Source organism: Oncorhynchus kisutch, unplaced genomic scaffold (genome assembly GCF_002021735.2).
Source record: "Oncorhynchus kisutch isolate 150728-3 unplaced genomic scaffold, Okis_V2 Okis07a-Okis12b_hom, whole genome shotgun sequence".
In the NCBI taxonomy this organism is placed as follows: Eukaryota; Metazoa; Chordata; class Actinopteri; order Salmoniformes; family Salmonidae; genus Oncorhynchus; species Oncorhynchus kisutch.
This window is the reverse complement of record NW_022261984.1, coordinates 12,656,122-12,677,305: the sequence shown is the minus strand read 5'-3', so window position 1 is coordinate 12,677,305 and position 21,184 is coordinate 12,656,122. Positions and strand designations below refer to the sequence as shown.

The 21,184-nt window shown below is 48.8% G+C and overlaps 1 protein-coding gene across 1 annotated transcript in view; it reads right to left on the bottom strand.

The window, feature by feature from the left end:
* Positions 1-21,184, bottom strand: part of LOC109886482 (receptor-type tyrosine-protein phosphatase delta) — a 126,532-nt gene that overhangs the window by 9,330 nt on the left and 96,018 nt on the right. Inside the window, exons 22-25 of the mRNA XM_031814598.1 lie at positions 15,617-15,721; positions 15,241-15,421; positions 12,471-12,650; positions 465-746 (exon numbers count right to left, since the gene is read on the bottom strand). Coding sequence (XP_031670458.1) covers positions 465-746; positions 12,471-12,650; positions 15,241-15,421; positions 15,617-15,721 — 748 coding nt within the window. The remainder of the gene's footprint in view (positions 1-464; positions 747-12,470; positions 12,651-15,240; positions 15,422-15,616; positions 15,722-21,184) is intronic.

The following is a 21,184-nucleotide window of genomic DNA, read 5'->3' as shown; positions in this document are numbered from 1 at the left end:
CCCCCCTCTCTCTCTCATGTTCTCTCCCTCCCTCTCTTCTCTCCCCCCCCCCCTCTCTCTTCTCCCTCCCCTCTCTCCTCTCTCTCTCCTCTCCCTCTCTCCCCCCTCTACTCTCTCCCTCTCTCTCTCTCTCCTCTCTCTCCCCCTCTCTCTCTCTTCTCTGTCTCTCCCTCTCTCCCCCTCTCTCTCTCCCTCCTCTCTCCATCCCCCCTCTCTCTCTCTCCCCCTCTCCTGATAGATATCTGGAAAGCCGTAGGAGCAGCGGTGCTGGGCTTCATCTCTGGCGTACCTGGAGGTTACCTTCTGTCCTCCACAATGGCGGCAGAACTCGGTGGCCTGGGGCCCTCCACCAGAAGACATCAACAAGGGAGAATCGGAGGCAGACAAAGGGCTCATCACTTCCTGACCCTCTTGATAGCAATGTTTCCTGATGTTGTTTCTGCCCATGGCAGTAGGAGGAATACTGTGGCCTCGCTGCCTCCATGGCAATCAGGAAGGCCGGGGAGACGGAGCCGGACGCTACGGAGGTGGCTGCGGTCGTAACAGTGGTTCTGATGGGGACCTCCGCTATCTGCGGAGGTGTGGGGTTCCTCTTGGAAACAGCCGTAGGAGAACTGACTGACGTCCTCACCGTGTACCGATACACTGTAGAAATGGCTGTGAAAGTCATCTTCATCGTCGTGTCTCCTTTCATGGCTGCGTTGGCAGCAGGGGTGTCGGTTCAGTTCGGTAAAGGAGCAGTCAAACTGAGGGCAGCGGCAGGCATAGGAACAGGGATATTAGCAGCCTTGAGGTCCCAGTCTATCCTGGGGCATTGGGGCACGATGGGGGCTCTGTTTGGTCCGGCGGCGGCTGCAGGGGTGGCTCTGTCTGCGGCTCTAAGGCGCAGCAGTAGTAGCTACGGGAAGGCAGGGAGGCTGGGGGCCCACACTGGGGGCCATGTGCGCCACGTGGTTCGGGAGATGGACTCTGAGTTATTTCACGGTGTGGATTTTAATATGGATCTTTCTGATCTCGCTGCTGTCCTTAGTGGTTGTGGATCCCACCAGACCGACGAATCAAGGGGAAAGAATCTCAGATACAATGTCAGCGGAGGAGATATAGTCTCTACATGCTTCTTTATACCCATTCGAGACAGTAGATGTGCTACCTGTAAAAAACAATAATAATCTAAGGCCATGTTTATATGAGCCCCTTTCATCAAAGCCCTTAGTGGCCACTCCCGAGTGGCGCAGCGGTCTAAGTCACTACATCTCAGTTGCTAGAGACGTCACTACAGACCCTGGTTCGATTCCAGGCTGTATCACAACTGGGCCGTGATTGGGAGTACCCACAGGGCGGCGCGCAATTGCCCCAGCGTCGTCCAGGTTTGACCAGGGGGGGGGGGGTAGGCCGTCATTGTAAATAATAATTTGTTCTTTAACTGACTTGTCTAGTTAAGTAAATACATATTGGGTGGTGAACCCCTTTTATACATATCAGAGGGTAACTGGCCGATTGGGAAGGGTAGCGGGTACTGTTAAACCATGGGGGCTGTTTGCAGTTCAAATTAGGGAGGTTTGAAACAATGGAAGTGTTAATGATTTTACATGTTAAAGGAAGAAAGCAGAGAACCATTCAGACTCAAACCTGCATTTTGGTTTATCACCTGTTCACTTAGATATACCAATAACCTGGTATAGAACATGCAGGCCTGGTCAATTAGTATATATATATACAGGACTCCAGGTCATCATTTATCACCTGTTCACTTAGATATACCAATAACCTGGTATAGAACATGCAGGCCTGGTCAATTAGTATATATATACAGGACTCCAGGTCATCATTTATCACCTGTTCACTTAGATATACCAATAACCTGGTATAAAACATGCAGGCCTGGTCAATTAGTATATATATACAGGACTCCAGGTCATCATTTATCACCTGTTCACTTAGATATACCAATAACCTGGTATAGAACATGCAGGCCTGGTCAATTAGTATATATATACAGGACTCCAGGTCATCATTTATCACCTGTTCACTTAGATATACCAATAACCTGGTATAGAACATGCAGGCCTGGTCAATTAGTGGGACTTTGGTCTGTGTGTGAAAGGGATATATTTTCATGCCTTATTTGAATACAATGTTATCACCTGTAAATACAGGACTCTAGGTCATCATTGTATTGATCACCTGTATATACAGGACTCTAGGTCATCATTGTATTGATCACCTGTAAATACAGGACTCTAGGTCATCATTGTATTGATCACCTGTATATACAGGACTCTAGGTCATCATTGTAAATAAGAATTTGTTCTTAACCAACTCGCCTGGTTAAACAACGGTGAAATATAAAAAAATTAAATTGTCAATGGAATGGAATGGGTTTTGTTTGAATATTATTGAACTATTGCATGTTGGGTATTATTTTGCTTGTTGGGTCAATCTCTACGTATGATATTTCCTCCCCTTGTTGTTAAAAAAATGGATATAATTTTTTACAGTCGAAAACTGTATCTACCCTTGTTTTTATATATATCTCCAGAAAATATGTTTATAAACTAAAAAATAAATGAAATAAATGTTTGTTTTGAATTTATTTTGAATAATGTTATGGGTGTGCAACTCCAGTCCTCGAGGTGTCACACTCCCCATCCCGAGCAAACACAGCTGACTAATCAAATTGCATCGAAACTGAAGATCATGATTAGGTGATTTTTGGAGTCAGGTGTGTTAGCTGGGGCAAAACTGTGACACCAATCAGGCCCTCGAGGACTGGAACTGCCTACCCTTGTAGAGGATGACTACAATACAGACCCCTGCCCAGCTCTCACAACACCTGGATAGGGTGCGTTCCAGGACGACTACATTACAGACCCCTGCCCAGCTCTCACAACACCTGGATAGGGTGCGTTCCAGGACGACTACATTACAGACACCTGCCAGATCTCACACCTGGATAGGGTGCGTTCCAGGATGACTACATTACAGACCCCTGCCCAGCTCTCACAACACCTGGATAGGGTGCGTTCCAGGACGACTACATTACAGACCCCTGCCCAGCTCTCACAACACCTGGATAGGGTGCGTTCCAGGACGACTACATTACAGACACCTGCCAGATCTCACAACACCTGGATAGGGTGCGTTCCAGGACGACTACATTACAGACCCCTGTCCAACTCTCACAGCACGTGGATAGGGTGCGTTCCAGGATGACTACATTACAGACACCTGCCAGATCTCACACCTGGATAGGGTGCGTTCCAGGATGACTACATTACAGACCCCTGCCCAGCTCTCACAACACCTGGATAGGGTGCGTTCCAGGACGACTACATTACAGACCCCTGCCCAGCTCTCACAACACCTGGATAGGGTGCGTTCCAGGATGACTACATTACAGACCCCTGCCCAGCTCTCACAACACCTGGATAGGGTGCGTTCCAGGATGACTACATTACAGACCCCTGCCCAGCTCTCACAGCACCTGGATAGGGTGCATTCCAGGATGACTACATTACAGACACCTGCCCAGCTCTCACAACACCTGGATAGGGTGCGTTCCAGGATGACTACATTTCAGACCCCTGCCCAGCTCTCACAGCACCTGGATAGGGTGCGTTCCAGGACGACTACATTACAAACCCCTGCCCAGCTCTCATAACACCTGGATAGGGTGCGTTCCAGGATGACTACATTACAGACCCCTGCCAGATCTCACAACACCTGGATAGGGTGCGTTCCAGGATGACTACATTACAGACCCCTGCCCAGCTCTCACAACACCTGGATAGGGTGCGTTCCAGGATGACTACATTACAAACCCCTGCCCAGCTCTCATAACACCTGGATAGGGTGCGTTCCAGGATGACTACATTACAGACCCCTGCCCAGCTCTCACAACACCTGGATAGGGTGCGTTCCAGGATGACTACATTACGAACCCCTGCCCAGCTCTCATAACACCTGGATAGGGTGCGTTCCAGGATGACTACATTACAGACCCCTGCCCAGCTCTCACAACACCTGGATAGGGTGCGTTCCAGGATGACTACATTACAGACCCCTGCCCAGCTCTCACAACACCTGGATAGGGTGCGTTCCAGGACGACTACATTACAGACCCCTGCCCAGCTCTCACAACACCTGGACAGGTGAGTAAACATATCAGCTAACCACATCATCTGCCCCAGCAACCTGACGCCAGACTGCACAGTCAATGACGTGACATGGAGTTTCGTGCAATGAAATGTCTGTAAACATAGCGGGGCCTGGAATGCACTTTGGCCCGTCTCTTGCCACGGTGCGATGACGTAGTCACCTGTACCTCAGACACCGTCAGACAGAAGGTCGTCTCAGAAAACAGGAAGACAGCAACAGAGGCAGGTTGATGCAGTGACTCTCCGTACGAACAATGAACAAGCAGGGTAAGACCACAACCACAATAAAACATAACATCATCGTTTGTTATATACTATGTTTCTTCCTGTTTTAAAGCCACGCTCCTTCATTTCGTGAATAACCTCAGAGAGAGATTGTGGTGCCAACCGTTTACCGGCCGCAGTTATTAGCAGTGTTGCAGCAAATAAACGACGAGTTTCACCGACGTTGAACTATTTATCACTGTGATCCGACACGTCGGCCGTAAATTAGAATCGAAAATCTGTCCGGTCTCTGATTTCTGTGGGAAACACCTGTCTTTTACACGGCTACTAATTCAGTGTATTCTAGCCTTCAGTCTATCTGTTACGGTGGATTAGGTTACACACCACCGTGGAGAAAACAGCGTGATTCATTTCAGTTCAGTTCACCGTGTCAAAGTCATGGTTAAATGTCACCGTGTCTCTGACAACACTGAGGCTCTGGAACCTGTTAGACCTCATTTCTATGGCTCTGATCCAAGTGGCTCCCTATTTCTCCATAGGGCCCTGGTCTAAAGTAGTGCACTACATAGGGAATAGGGTGCCAACTCTGTTCAAAAGTAGTGCACTAAATATGGAATAGGGTGCCAACTCTGTTTAAAGGAGTGCACTAAATATGGAATACGGTACCAACTCTGTTCAAAAGTAGTGCACTACATAGGGAATAGGGTGCCAACCCCCACGTTAATGAATATTTGAGGGCATCATTATTGTCTTGTGTAAAACTGGTCTGTGCCTGGGCTAAAGCTCAGCGGGCGTTTACACTATACAAGCAACACGGGCCTAGCCACGCTAGCCTTAGCCCTCATGTGGGTGCTAACAAGCCAGCAAGCATGCTAGGTAGTGCCTCGTATCAACAGCCGCTGTCAGCCAATCCAGTAGGGGATGGAAGCTATGGTGAGCTACGATTGGTCATGGAGGATTTTAATAAAGTTAAGTTTTTCCCAGTTTTAGCCCCACCCCCTGTTCAGCTCCCTTTCCCATGATCACATCTCTTAACGGTCCCCCTCCGCTTCTCTCTCTGTCCTTCCGTTGAAAGTCTCTCTCTCCCCCTCTCCACTATATCCTTCTCTCTCTCTCCCCTCTCCACTATATCCTTCTCTCTCTCTCCCCTCTCCACTATCTCCTTCTCTCTCTCTCCCCTCTCCACTATCTCCTTCTCTCTCTCCCTCTCCACTATCTCCTTCTCTCTCTCTCCCCTCTCCACTATCTCCTTCTCTCTCTCTCTCCCCTCTCCACTATCTCCTTCTCTCTCTCCCTCTCCACTATATCCTTCTCTCTCTCCCCCTCTCCACTATATCCTTCTCTCTCTCTCTCCCTCTCCACTATATCCTTCTCTCCCTCTCCACTATATCCTTCTCTCTCTCTCTCTCTCCCTCTCCACTATATCCTTCTCTCCCTCTCCACTATCTCCTTCTCTCTCTCTCTCCCTCTCCACTATATCCTTCTCTCTCTCCCCTCTCCACTATATCCTTCTCTCTCTCTCCCCTCTCCACTATCTCCTTCTCTCGCTCTCTCCCTCTCCACTATCTCCTTCTCTCTCTCCCCTCTCCACTATCTCCTTCTCTCTCCCCCCCCTCTCCACTATCTCCTTCTCTCTCTCCCCCTCTCCACTATCTCCTTCTCTCTCACTCCCCTCTCCACTATCTCCTTCTCTCGCTCTCTCCCTCTCCACTATCTCCTTCTCTCTCTCCCCTCTCCACTATCTCCTTCTCTCTCTCTCCCCCTCTCCACTATCTCTCTCTCCCCCTCTCCACTATCTCCTTCTCTCTCTCCCCCTCTCCACTATCTCCTTCTCTCTCTCCCCTCTCCACTATCTCCTTCTCTCTCTCCCCTCTCCACCATCTGTCTCTCCCCTCTCAACCATCTCTCTCTCCCCCTCTCCACTATCTCCTTCTCTCTCTCCCCCTCTCCACTATCTCCTTCTCTCTCTCTCCCCCTCTCCACTATCTCCTTCTCTCTCCCCCCCTCTCCACTATCTCCTTCTCTCTCTCTCCACCATCTCATTCTCTCTCTCCACCCCTTCCCTCCCTCCCTGTCCATAGGGTTCAGTAACGCTGTAGGACCATCAGTGATGGTAGTACCTGGAAGCTTTGTGCTGTCCTCCACAAAGGCAGCAGAACTAGGTGACTGGCTTGGTTCCACCAGAAGACTATCAACGGGAAGGGTCACTGGTCCCACCAGGTGCTCTATAATGACACTGAACTGGCTTGGTTCCACCAGAAGACTATCAACGGGAAGAGTCACTGGTCCCACCAGGTGCTCTATAATGACACTGAACTGGCTTGGTTCCACCAGAAGACTATCAACGGGAAGAGTCACTGGTCCCACCAGGTGCTCTATAATGACACTGAACTGGCTTGGTTCCACCAGAAGACTATCAACGGGAAGAGTCACTGGTCCCACCAGGTGCTCTATAATGACACTGAACTGGCTTGGTTCCACCAGAAGACTATCAACGGGAAGAGTCACTGGTCCCACCAGGTGCTCTATAATGACACTGAACTTGCTTGGTTCCACCAGAAGACTATCAACGGGAAGAGTCACTGGTCCCACCAGGTGCTCTATAATGACACTGAACTGATAGGAATGTTCCCGGGGTGACAGGGTGACAGCAGTCTACTGTAGATGTTGTGGGTGACAGCAGTCTACTGTAGATGTTGTGGGAGTGACGATATCTGGGTGACAGCAGTCTACTGTAGATGTTGTGGGAGTGACGATATCTGGGTGACAGCAGTCTACTGTAGATGTTGTGGGTGACAGCAGATTACTGTAGATGTTGTGGGTGACAGCAGTCTACTGTAGATGTTGTGGGTGACAGCAGCTTACTGTAGATGTATGGGTGACAGTAGTCTACTGTAGATGTTGTGGGTGACAGCAGATTACTGTAGATGTTGTGGGTGACAGCAGTCTACTGTAGATGTTGTGGGTGACAGCAGCTTACTGTAGATGTATGGGTGACAGTAGTCTACTGTAGATGTTGTGGGTGACAGCAGTCTACTGTAGATGTTGTGGGTGACAGCAGTCTACTGTAGATGTATGGGTGACAGTAGTCTACTGTAGATGTTGTGGGTGACAGTCTACTGTAGATGTCTGGGTGACAGAAGTCTAAAATAGATGTTGTGGGTGACAGTCTACTGTAGATGTGTGGGTGATAGCAGTCTACTGTAGATGTTGTGGGTGACAGCAGCCTACTGTAGATGTCTGGGTGACAGCAGCCTACTGTAGATGTCTGGGTGACAGCAGTCTACTGTAGATGTGGTGGGTGACAGCAGTCTACTGTAAATGTTGTGGGTGACAGCAGTCTACTGTAGATGTTGTGGGTGACAGCAGCCTACTGTAGATGTTGTGGGTGACAGTAGTCTACTGTAGATGTCTGGGTGACAGCAGTCTACTGTAGATATCTGGGTGACAGGAGTCTACTGTAGATATCTGGGTGACAGCAGCCTACTGTAGATGTTGTGGGTGACAGCAGTCTACTGTAGATATCTGGGTGACAGTAGTCTACTGTAGATGTTGTGTGTGACAGCAGTCTACTGTAGATATCTGGGTGACAGTAGTCTACTGTAGATGTTGTGGGTGACAGTCTACTGTATATGTCTGGGTGACAGCAGTCTACTGTAGATGTTGTGGGTGACAGCAGCCTACTGTAGATGTTGTGGGTGACAGTAGTCTACTGTAGATGTCTGGGTGACAGCAGTCTACTGTAGATATCTGGGTGACAGGAGTCTACTGTAGATATCTGGGTGACAGCAGCCTACTGTAGATGTTGTGGGTGACAGCAGTCTACTGTAGATATCTGGGTGACAGTAGTCTACTGTAGATGTTGTGTGTGACAGCAGTCTACTGTAGATATCTGGGTGACAGTAGTCTACTGTAGATGTTGTGGGTGACAGTCTACTGTATATGTCTGGGTGACAGCAGTCTACTGTAGATGTTGTGGGTGACAGCAGTCTACTGTAAATGTTGTGGGTGACAGCAGTCTACTGTAGATGTGTGGGTGACAGCAGTCTACAGCAGATGTGGTGGGTGACAGTCTACTCTAGATGTTGTGGGTGACAGCTGTCTACTGTAGATGTTGTGGGTGACAGTAGTCTACTGTAGATATCTGGGTGACAGCAGCCTACTGTAGATGTTGTGGGTGACAGTCTACTGTATATGTCTGGGTGACAGTAGTCTACTGTAGATGTTGTGTGTGACAGCAGTCTACTGTAGATGTCTGGGTGACAGCAGTCTACTGTAGATGTTGTGGGTGACAGTCTACTGTATATGTCTGGGTGACAGCAGTCTACTGTAGATGTTGTGGGTGACAGTCTGCTGTAGATGTTGTGGGTGACAGTCTACTGTATATGTATGGGTGACAGCAGTCTACTGTAGATGTTGTGGGTGACAGTCTACTGTGGATGTTGTGGGTGACAGTCTACTGTATATGTCTGGGTGACAGCAGTCTACTGTAGATGTTGTGGGTGACAGCAGTCTACTGTAGATATTGTGGGTGACAGTCTACTGTATATGTCTGGGTGACAGCAGTCTACTGTAGATGTTGTGGGTGACAGTCTACTGTGGATGTTGTGGGTGACAGTCTACTGTATATGTCTGGGTGACAGCAGTCTACTGTAGATATCTGGGTGACATATCTGTTCATCTATTATAACAGTGGTTCTCTACCCTCTCCTCAGGAGCCCCAGCCGTTCCAAACCTCTCCTCAGGAGCCCCAGCCATTCTCTACCCTCTCCTCAGGACTCCCAGCCATTCCAAACCTCTCCTCAGGACTCCCAGCCGTTCTCTACCCTCTCCTCAGGACTCCCAGCCATTCTCTACCCTCTCCTCAGGACTCCCAGCCATTCCAAACCTATCCTCAGGACCCCCAGCCATTCCAAACGTCTCCTCAGGACTCCCAGCCATTCTCTACCCTCTCCTCAGGACTCCCAGCCATTCCAAACCTCTCCTCAGGACCCCCAGCCATTCCAAACCTCTCCTCAGGACCCCCAGCCATTCCAAACCTCTCCTCAAGACTCCCAGCCATTCCAAACCTCTCCTCAGGACTCCCAGCCATTCCAAACCTCTCCTCAGGACTCCCAGCCGTTCTCTACCTTCTCCTCAGGACTCCCAGCCGTTTTCTACCCTCTCCTCAGGACTCCCAGCGATTCCAAACCTCTCCTCAGGACTCCCAGCCATTCCAAACCTCTCCTCAGGACTCCCAGCCGTTCTCTACCCTCTCCTCAGGACTCCCAGCGATTCCAAACCTCTCCTCAGGACTCCCAGCCATTCCAAACCTCTCCTCAGGACTCCCAGCCATTCCAAACCTCTCCTCAGGACTCCCAGCCATTCCAAACCTCTCCTCAGGACCCCCAGCCATTCCAAACCTCTCCTCAGGACCCCCAGCCATTCCAAACCTCTCCTCAGGACTCCCAGCCATTCCAAACCTCTCCTCAGGACTCCCAGCCGTTCTCTACCCTCTCCTCAGGACTCCCAGCGATTCCAAACCTCTCCTCAGGACTCCCAGCCATTCCAAACCTCTCCTCAGGACTCCCAGCCATTCCAAACCTCTCCTCAGGACTCCCAGCCATTCCAAACCTCTCCTCAGGACTCCCAGCCATTCCAAACCTCTCCTCAGGACTCCCAGCCATTCCAAACCTCTCCTCGGGACTCCCAGCCATTCCAAACCTCTCCTCAGGACTCCCAGCCATTCCAAACCTCTCCTCAGGACTCCCAGCCATTCCAAACCTCTCCTCAGGACTCCCAGCCATTCCAAACCTCTCCTCAGGAACCCCCAGCCGTTCCATGTGTTTGATCTATTCCAGAACTAGGACCTGATTCAACTAATCATCAAGTCCTTGACTAGGTGAATCATGTGAGATAGTTCAGGGGCTTTAACAACACGCTGAAACATCTGGGAGTCCCTGAGGACAGGTTTATCTATAATAATATATCTATGGTACTGATGGAGTCCCTGAGGAGAGGTTTATCTATAATAATATGTCTATGGTACTGATGGAGTCCCTGAGGAGAGGTTTATCTATAATAATATATCTATGGTACTGATGGAGTGCCTGAGGAGAGGTGTATCTATAATAATATGTCTATGGTACTGATGGAGTCCCTGAGGAGAGGTTTATCTATAATAATATATCTATGGTACTGATGGAGTCCCTAAGGAGAGGTTTATCTATAATAATATATCTATGGTACTGATGGAGTCCCTGAGGAGAGGTGTATCTATAATAATATATCTATGGTACTGATGGAGTGCCTGAGGAGAGGTTTATCTATAATAATATATCTATGGTACTGATGGAGTCCCTGAGGAGAGGTTTATCTATAATAATATATCTATGGTACTGATGGGGTCCCTGAGGAGAGGTTTATCTATAATAATATATCTATGGTACTGATGGAGTGCCTGAGGAGAGGTGTATCTATAATAATATATCTATGGTACTGATGGAAGCTGCTGTTGATGTAGTCTGACCCCCTCCCTCCTCACCTGTATCTGTCTATGAAGCTGCCGTTGATGTAGTCTGACCCCCTCCCTCCTCACCTGTATCTGTCTATGAAGCTGCCGTTGATGAAGTCTGACCCCCTCCCTCCTCACCTGTATCTGTCTATGATGCTGCCGTTGATGTAGTCTGACCCCCTCCCTCCTCACCTGTATCTGTCTACGATGCTGCCGTTGATGTAGTCTGACCCCCTCCCTCCTCACCTGTATCTGTCTATGATGCTGCCGTTGATGTAGTCTGACCCCCTCCCTCCTCACCTGTATCTGTCTATGAAGCTGCTGTTGATGTAGTCTGACCCCCTCCCTCCTCACCTGTATCTGTCTATGAAGCTGCCGTTGATGTAGTCTGACCCCCTCCCTCCTCACCTGTATCTGTCTATGAAGCTGCCGTTGATGAAGTCTGACCCCCTCCCTCCTCACCTGTATCTGTCTATGATGCTGCCGTTGATGTAGTCTGACCCCCTCCCTCCTCACCTGTATCTGTCTATGAAGCTGCTGTTGATGTAGTCTGACCCCCTCCCTCCTCACCTGTATCCGTCTATGATGCTGCCGTTGATGTAGTCTGACCCCCTCCCTCCTCACCTGTATCTGTCTATGAAGCTGCTGTTGATATAGTCTGACCCCCTCCCTCCTCACCTGTATCCGTCTATGAAGCTGCTGTTGATGTAGTCTGACCCCCTCCCTCCTCACCTGTATCTGTCTATGAAGCTGCCGTTGATGTAGTCTGACCCCCTCCCTCCTCACCTGTATCTGTCTATGAAGCTGCCGTTGATGAAGTCTGACCCCCTCCCTCCTCACCTGTATCTGTCTACGATGCTGCCGTTGATGTAGTCTGACCCCCTCCCTCCTCACCTGTATCTGTCTACGATGCTGCCGTTGATGTAGTCTGACCCCCTCCCTCCTCACCTGTATCTGTCTATGATGCTGCCGTTGATGTAGTCTGACCCCCTCCCTCCTCACCTGTATCTGTCTATGAAGCTGCCGTTGATGTAGTCTGACCCCCTCCCTCCTCACCTGTATCTGTCTATGAAGCTGCCGTTGATGTAGTCTGACCCCCTCCCTCCTCACCTGTATCTGTCTATGAAGCTGCCGTTGATGAAGTCTGACCCCCTCCCTCCTCACCTGTATCTGTCTATGATGCTGCCGTTGATGTAGTCTGACCCCCTCCCTCCTCACCTGTATCTGTCTATGAAGCTGCTGTTGATGTAGTCTGACCCCCTCCCTCCTCACCTGTATCCGTCTATGATGCTGCCGTTGATGTAGTCTGACCCCCTCCCTCCTCACCTGTATCTGTCTATGAAGCTGCTGTTGATATAGTCTGACCCCCTCCCTCCTCACCTGTATCCGTCTATGAAGCTGCCGTTGATGTAGTCTGACCCCCTCCCTCCTCACCTGTATCTGTTTATGATGCTGCTGTTGATGTAGTCTGACCCCCTCCCTCCTCACCTGTATCTGTCTATGAAGCTGCTGTTGATGTAGTCTGACCCCCTCCCTCCTCACCTGTATCCGTCTATGAAGCTGCTGTTGATGTAGTCTGACCCCCTCCCTCCTCACCTGTATCCGTCTATGAAGCTGGCGTTGATGTAGTCTGACCCCTCCACTCCTCTGATTGGCTGCAGACAGACCCTGGTGGACTCATAGGGCATGATGTTCACCAGACGGTTCTTGAACTTGTTACACGGCAGGTTGGCACTCACAAACCTGGAGGTGTGGGCCTTCGCACTGGCCAACCGCTATGGAGGGGGGAGGGAGATGACATAGGGTGTTATAATGTGACATAGCATTACATATTGTATCATGAGATATGACATGCGAGGAGAAGGGAAGTGTGGGCCTTCGCACTGGTCAACCGCTATGGAGGGGGGAGGGAGATGACATTGGGTGTTATAATGTGACATAGCTACACATCATGTAATAATGTGACATTAGAATGACACAGCAGAACAGAACAGTGCACGACTTAATATTTAAGCTTGACCCCTAGCATTGGCTAGATGCTGTGGGACGCGATATGTCATGACATAGTGTGTTATAACAAGATAAGATATGGCTTAACCATTCATAAGAAAATATCACATGACATAATGAATTATATCATGACATAGTAGAACAGAGTATGACCGCTAATACAGTTCAGTTTGCACAGAGTCTAACAGATAGGAGGAGAGAGGGGAGAAGAGAGGGGGAGGAGGAGGAAGAGAGGGGGAGGAGGAGGAAGAGAGGGGAGGAGGAGGAGGGGGAAGAGAGGGGGAGGGTGGAGGAAGAGAGGGGAGGAGGAGGAGGGGGAAGAGAGGGGGAGGAGGAGGAAGAGAGGGGAGGAGGAGGAGGGGGAAGAGAGGGGGAGGGTGGAGGAGGAGCAAGAGAGGGGGAGGAGGAGGAAGGGCGAAGGGGGGGAGAAGAGAGGGGGAGGGTGGAGGAGGAGGAAGAGAGGGGGAGGAGGGGGAAGAGGAGGAAGGGGGGGGGGTGGAGAGAAGAGAGGAGAAGAGAAGTGGGAGAGGAAACCACAGGCCCCCTGGCTGTCTCGACACACACATGTGAACCAGAGTTTATCCTGCGTCAGCGAAACCACACACACACACAGTCTGGCCGTTGCTTGACTCGGGTGAGAAAGAACAACAGCTCATTAGAGAGGGACAGAGAGGAAACTACAGGAAGTCGATGGAACACTGAGCTCTCACCAGGGCCGGCGGTCAGAAGGGAATCAGTTGGACGGGCATTTCGTTTCCACAAGAGGAAACGGAACCTGTCTATGTCCTACACGTTTCTTCAAAGGTTTTTTAGAGGAAAGTACATGTCATTTAATTGGAGAAATGGATGACCTTTTAATGTGGCACGAACACAACAGGTCATGATGTTTCCATCTGACCGAGAAAAGAGGACGACATGTCACGGCGTTAACATGTTATACCCTTCTTGACCACACAGCATCAGATACATGGTCTACACATACTGAGACAGAGGGGGCGCTGTTTCACTGTCCAGACAGCATCAGATACATGGTCTACACATACTGAGACAGAGAGGTGCTGTTTCACTGTCCAGACAGCATCAGATACATGGTCTACACATACTGAGACAGAGGGGGCGCTGTTTCACTGTCCAGACAGCATCAGATACATGGTCAACACATACTGAGATAGAGAGGTGCTGTTTCACTGTCCAGACAGCATCAGATACATGGTCTACACATACTGAGACAGAGGGGGCGCTGTTTCACTGTCCACACAGCATCAGATACATGGTCTACACATACTGAGACAGCATCAGATACATGGTCTACACATACTGAGACAGAAAGGTGCTGTTTCACTGTCCAGACAGCATCAGATACTTGGTCTACACATACTGAGACAGAGGGGGCGCTGTTTCACTGTCCAGACAGCATCAGATACTTGGTCTACACATACTGAGACAGAGGGGGCGCTGTTTCACTGTCCAGACAGCATCAGATACATGGTCTACACATACTGAGACAGAAAGGTGCTGTTTCACTGTCCAGACAGCATCAGATACATGTTCTACACATACTGAGACAGCATCAGATACATGGTCTACACATACTGAGACAGAGGGGAGCTGTTTCACTGTCTAGACAGCATCAGATACATGGTCTACACATACTGAGACAGAGGGGGCGCTGTTTCACTGTCCAGACAGCATCAGATACATGGTCTACACATACTGAGACAGAGGGGGCGCTGTTTCACTGTCCACACAGCATCAGATACATGGTATACACATACTGAGACAGAGGGGGCATTGTTTCACTGTCCAGACAGCATCATATACATGTTCTACACATACTGAGACAGCATCAGATACATGGTCTACACATACTGAGACAGCATCAGATACATGGTCTACACATACTGAGACAGAGGGGGTGCTGTTTCACTGTCCAGACAGCATCAGATACATGGTCTACACATACTGAGACAGAGGGGGCGCTGTTTCACTGTCCACACAGCATCAGATACATGGTCTACACATACTGAGACAGAGGGGGCGCTGTTTCACTGTCCAGACAGCATCAGATACATGGTCTACACATACTGAGACATCAGATACATGGTCTACACATACTGAGACATTAGATACATGGTCTACACATACTGAGACAGAGAGGTGCTGTTTGCTCTGACATTTTATCTGAAATTGATGACTCTTGCTATCGCCGCACGTCTCGGTCAAAATAAATGATCAATATTTAAATATTTGATTTGACCCCGGGCAAGGAGGCACGCAGACCCTGGATCTCACAGACACAACATTTATTTCCCTCCTAGAACAGCACCACAGAACCCTAGAACCTTGACAACGCACCTTGAACTCCAGTTCCGTGCCTGTGACGTTCTCCGCCGGTTCTATCTGGGTCAGTCTCTGGATGTAGGCGTGAAGGTTCCGCGCCGGAACCTCGGTGTTGCCGCAGGCGACGGCCTCCAGCAGCGCGTCGTGGATAAAGGCGTACTGATCCTCCGTCTGCACCATGTAGTTCCGCTGGGACCTAAAAGTTGAATGTTTCAGTCAGGGTTCATTTACTGGTAACACTGGTAATCACAGAGTCCTGGTTTCAGTTAGCATTTAGTGAATAGAGTCTGAAAAATATAATTAATATAATGTCTGCTCCGACAGTGGCAATTGGTTCAATGTTCTAAAAATGCTTGTTGAATGATAGACCCCCCCCAAAAAATCTATTTACCTCATGAGGGTCACGTGACCGTAGATGTCAACTGTCTTCTCGTGTTTGATTCGCTCCACCATGGCGTCAATCACGATGAAACAACCAGTCCGGCCCACTCCAGCACTGAGAAAAGGAACAAGAGACATGGTGGATAATCATTCTAGGAGTTAATCTACATGCACACACACACGCACGCACGCACGCACGCACGCACGCACGCACACACACACACACACACACACACACACACACACACACACACACACACACACACACACACACACACACACACACACACACACACACACACACACACACACACACACACACACACACACACACACACACACGCATACGAAGTCCCTCTACGACCTCCTCAGAGTCATCAAAAGAGGGACAGTGTGACAGGGACAGGGACTACAGTCCATTACAGATTACAAAGGGAGACCCAGCCGTGATGTGACAGGGACTACAGTCCATTACAGATTACAGCCGTGATGTGTCAGGGACTACAGTCCATTACAGATTACAGCCGTGATGTGACAGGGACTACAGTCCATTACAGATGACAGCTGTGATGTGACAGGGACTACAGTCCATTACAGATGACAGCTGTGATGTGACAGGGACTACAGTCCATTACAGATTACAGCCGTGATGTGACAGGGACTACAGTCCATTACAGATGACAGCCGTGATGTGACAGGGACTACAGTCCATTACAGATGACAAAGGGAGACCCAGCCGTGATGTGACAGGGACTACAGTCCATTACAGATTACAGCCGTGATGTGACAGGGACTACAGTCCATTACAGATTACAAAGGGAGACCCAGCTGTGATGTGACAGGGACTACAGTCCATTACAGATTACAGCCGTGATGTGACAGGGACTACAGTCCATTACAGATTACAGCCGTGATGTGACAGGGACTACAGTCCATTACAGATTACAAAGGGAGACCCAGCTGTGATGTGACAGGGACTACAGTCCATTACAGATTACAGCCGTGATGTGACAGGGACTACAGTCCATTACAGATTACAGCCGTGATGTGACAGGGACTACAGTCCATTACAGATTACAAAGGGAGACCCAGCTGTGATGTGACAGGGACTACAGTCCATTACAGATTACAGCCGTGATGTGACAGGGACTACAGTCCATTACAGATTACAAAGGGAGACCCAGCTGTGATGTGACAGGGACTACAGTCCATTACAGATTACAGCCGTGATGTGACAGGGACTACAGTCCATTACAGATTACAGCCGTGATGTGACAGGGACTACAGTCCATTACAGATTACAAAGGGAGACCCAGCTGTGATGTGACAGGGACTACAGTCCATTACAGATTACAAAGGGAGACCCAGCTGTGATGTGACAGGGACTACAGTCCATTACAGATTACAAAGGGAGACCCAGCTGTGACCTGCTCAACCATGCCTCTTTTCTAGACAAATTTAACAAATGTTATGCTTCGTCAACAACAACAACAACACCGTACTGTGCGTGAGGGCCTGTCATGCCAAATAGTGTCCCGCTCTACGTCACAATGGGATTCCATAAACTATTAGTGTTCTAGCAACAGCCCTAGCATCATCCCTAGCAACAGCCCTAGCATCATCCCTAGCAACAGCCCTAGTATCATCCCTAGCAACAGCCCTAGCATCATCCCTAGCAACAGCCCTAGCAACAGAAGTTAGAACTCATAGAATCCGATTGTGACGTAGAGGGGGACATTATTTGGCATGACATCCCCCCCCCCGCCGAACCAGAAGACTGGGTGATCTCTCTCTCCGGAGCCGGACGTGAGCAAGGTCTTAAATCAGGTCAACGCTCACAAGACTGGACTGTAATTCCAGGGCGCGTTCTCAGAGCATGTGCAGATCAATCTCTCCTTGTCCCAGTCTGTCAGAGCATGTGCAGATCAACCTCTCCTTGTCCCAGTCTGTCAGAGCATGTGCAGATCAACCTCTCCTTGTCCCAGTCTGTCAGAGCATGTGCAGATCAACCTCTCCTTGTCCCAGTCTGTCAGAGCATGTGCAGATCAACCTCTCCTTGTCCCAGTCTGTCAGAGCATGTGCAGATCAACCTCTCCTTGTCCCAGTCTGTCAGAGCATGTGCAGATCAACCTCTCCTTGTCCCAGTCTGTCAGAGCATGTGCAGATCAACCTCTCATTGTCCCAGTCTGTAATCCCTACGTGTTTAAAGATAACCAGGATCATTCCTGTTCCTAATACCTCCAAGGCTTCATGCCACAATGACCCCCACCCTGTAGCCCTCACATCTGTAAATCAGCAAGTGCTTTGAGAGGCTGGTTATGGCACACGTCATCTCCAGAAACACTAGACCCACTCCAATTTGCATATCTCCCCAGCAGATCCACAGATGACACAATCTCAATATCTCTCCACACTGCCCTCAGCCACCTGGACAAGAGGACCACCTACAGTATGTGAGACTGCTGTTCTGTAGCTGAGTGTCCCCTTTCCTAACCCAAACCCCTGACCTTAAGCCCACCTACAGTATGTGAGACTGCTGTTCTGTAGCTGAGTGTCCCCTTTCCTAACCCAAACCCCTGACCTTAAACCCACCTACAGTATGTGAGACTGCTGTTCTGTAGCTGAGTGTCCCCTTTCCTAACCCAAACCCCTGACCTTAAGCCCACCTACAGTATGTGAGACTGCTGTTCTGTAGCTGAGTGTCCCCTTTCCTAACCCAAACCCCTGACCTTAAGCCCACCTACAGTATGTGAGACTGCTGTTCTGAAGCTGAGTGTCCCCTTTCCTAACCCAAACCCCTGACCTTAAGCCCACCTACAGTATGTGAGACTGCTGTTCTGTAGCTGAGTGTCCCCTTTCCTAACCCAAACCCCTGACCTTAAGCCCACCTACAGTATGTGAGACTGCTGTTCTGTAGCTGAGTGTCCCCTTTCCTAACCCAAACCCCTGACCTTAAGCCCACCTACAGTATGTGAGACTGCTGTTCTGTAGCTGAGTGTCCCCTTTCCTAACCCAAACCCCTGACCTTAAACCCACCTACAGTATGTGAGACTGCTGTTCTGTAGCTGAGTGTCCCCTTTCCTAACCCAAACCCCTGACCTTAAACCCACCTACAGTATGTGAGACTGCTGTTCTGTAGCTGAGTGTCCCCTTTCCTAACCCAAACCCCTGACCTTAAGCCCACCTACAGTATGTGAGACTGCTGTTCTGTAGCTGAGTGTCCCCTTTCCTAACCCAAACCCCTGACCTTAAGCCCACCTACAGTATGTGAGACTGCTGTTCTGAAGCTGAGTGTCCCCTTTCCTAACCCAAACCCCTGACCTTAAGCCCACCTACAGTATGTGAGACTGCTGTTCTGTAGCTGAGTGTCCCCTTTCCTAACCCAAACCCCTGACCTTAAGCCCACCTACAGTATGTGAGACTGCTGTTCTGAAGCTGAGTGTCCCCTTTCCTAACCCAAACCCCTGACCTTAAGCCCACCTACAGTATGTGAGACTGCTGTTCTGTAGCTGAGTGTCCCCTTTCCTAACCCAAACCCCTGACCTTAAGCCCACCTACAGTATGTGAGACTGCTGTTCTGTAGCTGAGTGTCCCCTTTCCTAACCCAAACCCCTGACCTTAAGCCCACCTACAGTATGTGAGACTGCTGTTCTGTAGCTGAGTGTCCCCTTTCCTAACCCAAACCCCTGACCTTAAACCCACCTACAGTATGTGAGACTGCTGTTCTGTAGCTGAGTGTCCCCTTTCCTAACCCAAACCCCTGACCTTAAGCCCACCTACAGTATGTGAGACTGCTGTTCTGTAGCTGAGTGTCCCCTTTCCTAACCCAAACCCCTGACCTTAAGCCCACCTACAGTATGTGAGACTGCTGTTCTGTAGCTGAGTGTCCCCTTTCCTAACCCAAACCCCTGACCTTAAGCCCACCTACAGTATGTGAGACTGCTGTTAATTTGTGATATCTGAGTTTGGACATAAACTTTATTTGTGTGAACTATTTCTAAGATGGATATTTAAAGTTGTTCTGAACTCGCTCGGCTGATGCTGGCACATGCTCAGATCAAATACACCTCTGGAACGCCGATTTAAGATGTTTACACGTCCTAGTCATTTAAAAGATAGTTCAGAAAACCAGGCCTATACTTACTGTGATTATGACCTTGTTTAGATGTCCTAATAATTGGAAAACCAGGCCTATACTTACTGTGATTATGACCTTGTTTAGATGTCCTAATAATTGGAAAACCAGGCCTATACTTACTGTGATTATGACCTTGTTTAGATGTCCTAATAATTGGAAAACCAGGCCTATACTTACTGTGATTATGACCTTGTTTAGATGTCCTAATAATTGGAAAACCAGGCCTATACTTACTGTGATTATGACCTTGTTTAGATGTCCTAATAATTGGAAAACCAGGCCTATACTTACTGTGATTATGACCTTGTTTAGATGTCCTAATAATTGGAAAACCAGGCCTATACTTACTGTGATTATGACCTTGTTTAGATGTCCTAATAATTGGAAAACCAGGCCTATACTTACTGTGGTTATGACCTTGTTTAGATGTCCTAATAATTGGAAAACCAGGCCTATACTTACTGTGATTATGACCTTGTTTACGATGATTTAAGATGTTTACATGTCCTAATAATTGGAAAACCAGGCCTATACTTACTGTGATTATGACCTTGTTTACGATGATTTAAGATGTTTACATGTCCTAATCATTTGAAAACCAGGCCTATACTTACTGTGGTTATGACCTTGTTTACGATGATGTAAGATGTTTACACGTCCTAATCATTTAAAAGACAGCTCAGAAAACCAGGCCTATACTTACTGTGGTTATGACCTTGTTTACGATGATTTAAGATGTTTACATGTCCTATTGCATAATCAACCTACTGCCATTATCAGTTTAATATTAGTGTGTATGTAAACAAACGCATTACTGTTATGCTGTGTTGATACAGACAGACACTCCAGCCTGGCTGGTCCAACACACACACTTTCCCTCCTCTCCTATAAACCTGGCTCACGGGAGAGGGAGAAAGAGAGAGAGAGAGAGAGAGAGAGAGAGAGAGAGAGAGAGAGAGAGAGAGAGAGAGAGGGAGAGAGATTTTTTGACTATGCTCTTTGACTATGTACAGACTCAGTGAGCATAGCCTTGCTATTGAGAAAGGCCGCCGTAGGCAGACATGGCTCTCAAGAGAAGACAGGCTATGTGCTCACTGCCCACAAAATGAGGTGGAAACTGAGCTGCACTTCCTAACCTCCTGCCCAATGTATGACCATATTAGAGACACATATTTCCCTCAGATTACACAGATCCACAAAGAATTTGAAAACAAATCCAATTTTGAAAAACTCCCATATCTACTGGGTGAAATACCACACAGTGTGACATCACAGCAGCAAGATGTGTGACCTGTTGCCACAACAAAAGGTCAACCAGTGAAGAACAAACACCATTGTAAATACAACCCATATTTATGCTTATTTATTTTCCCTTGTGTTCTTTAACCATTTGTACATTGTTAAAACACTGTATATAAACATTATATAACATTTGTAATG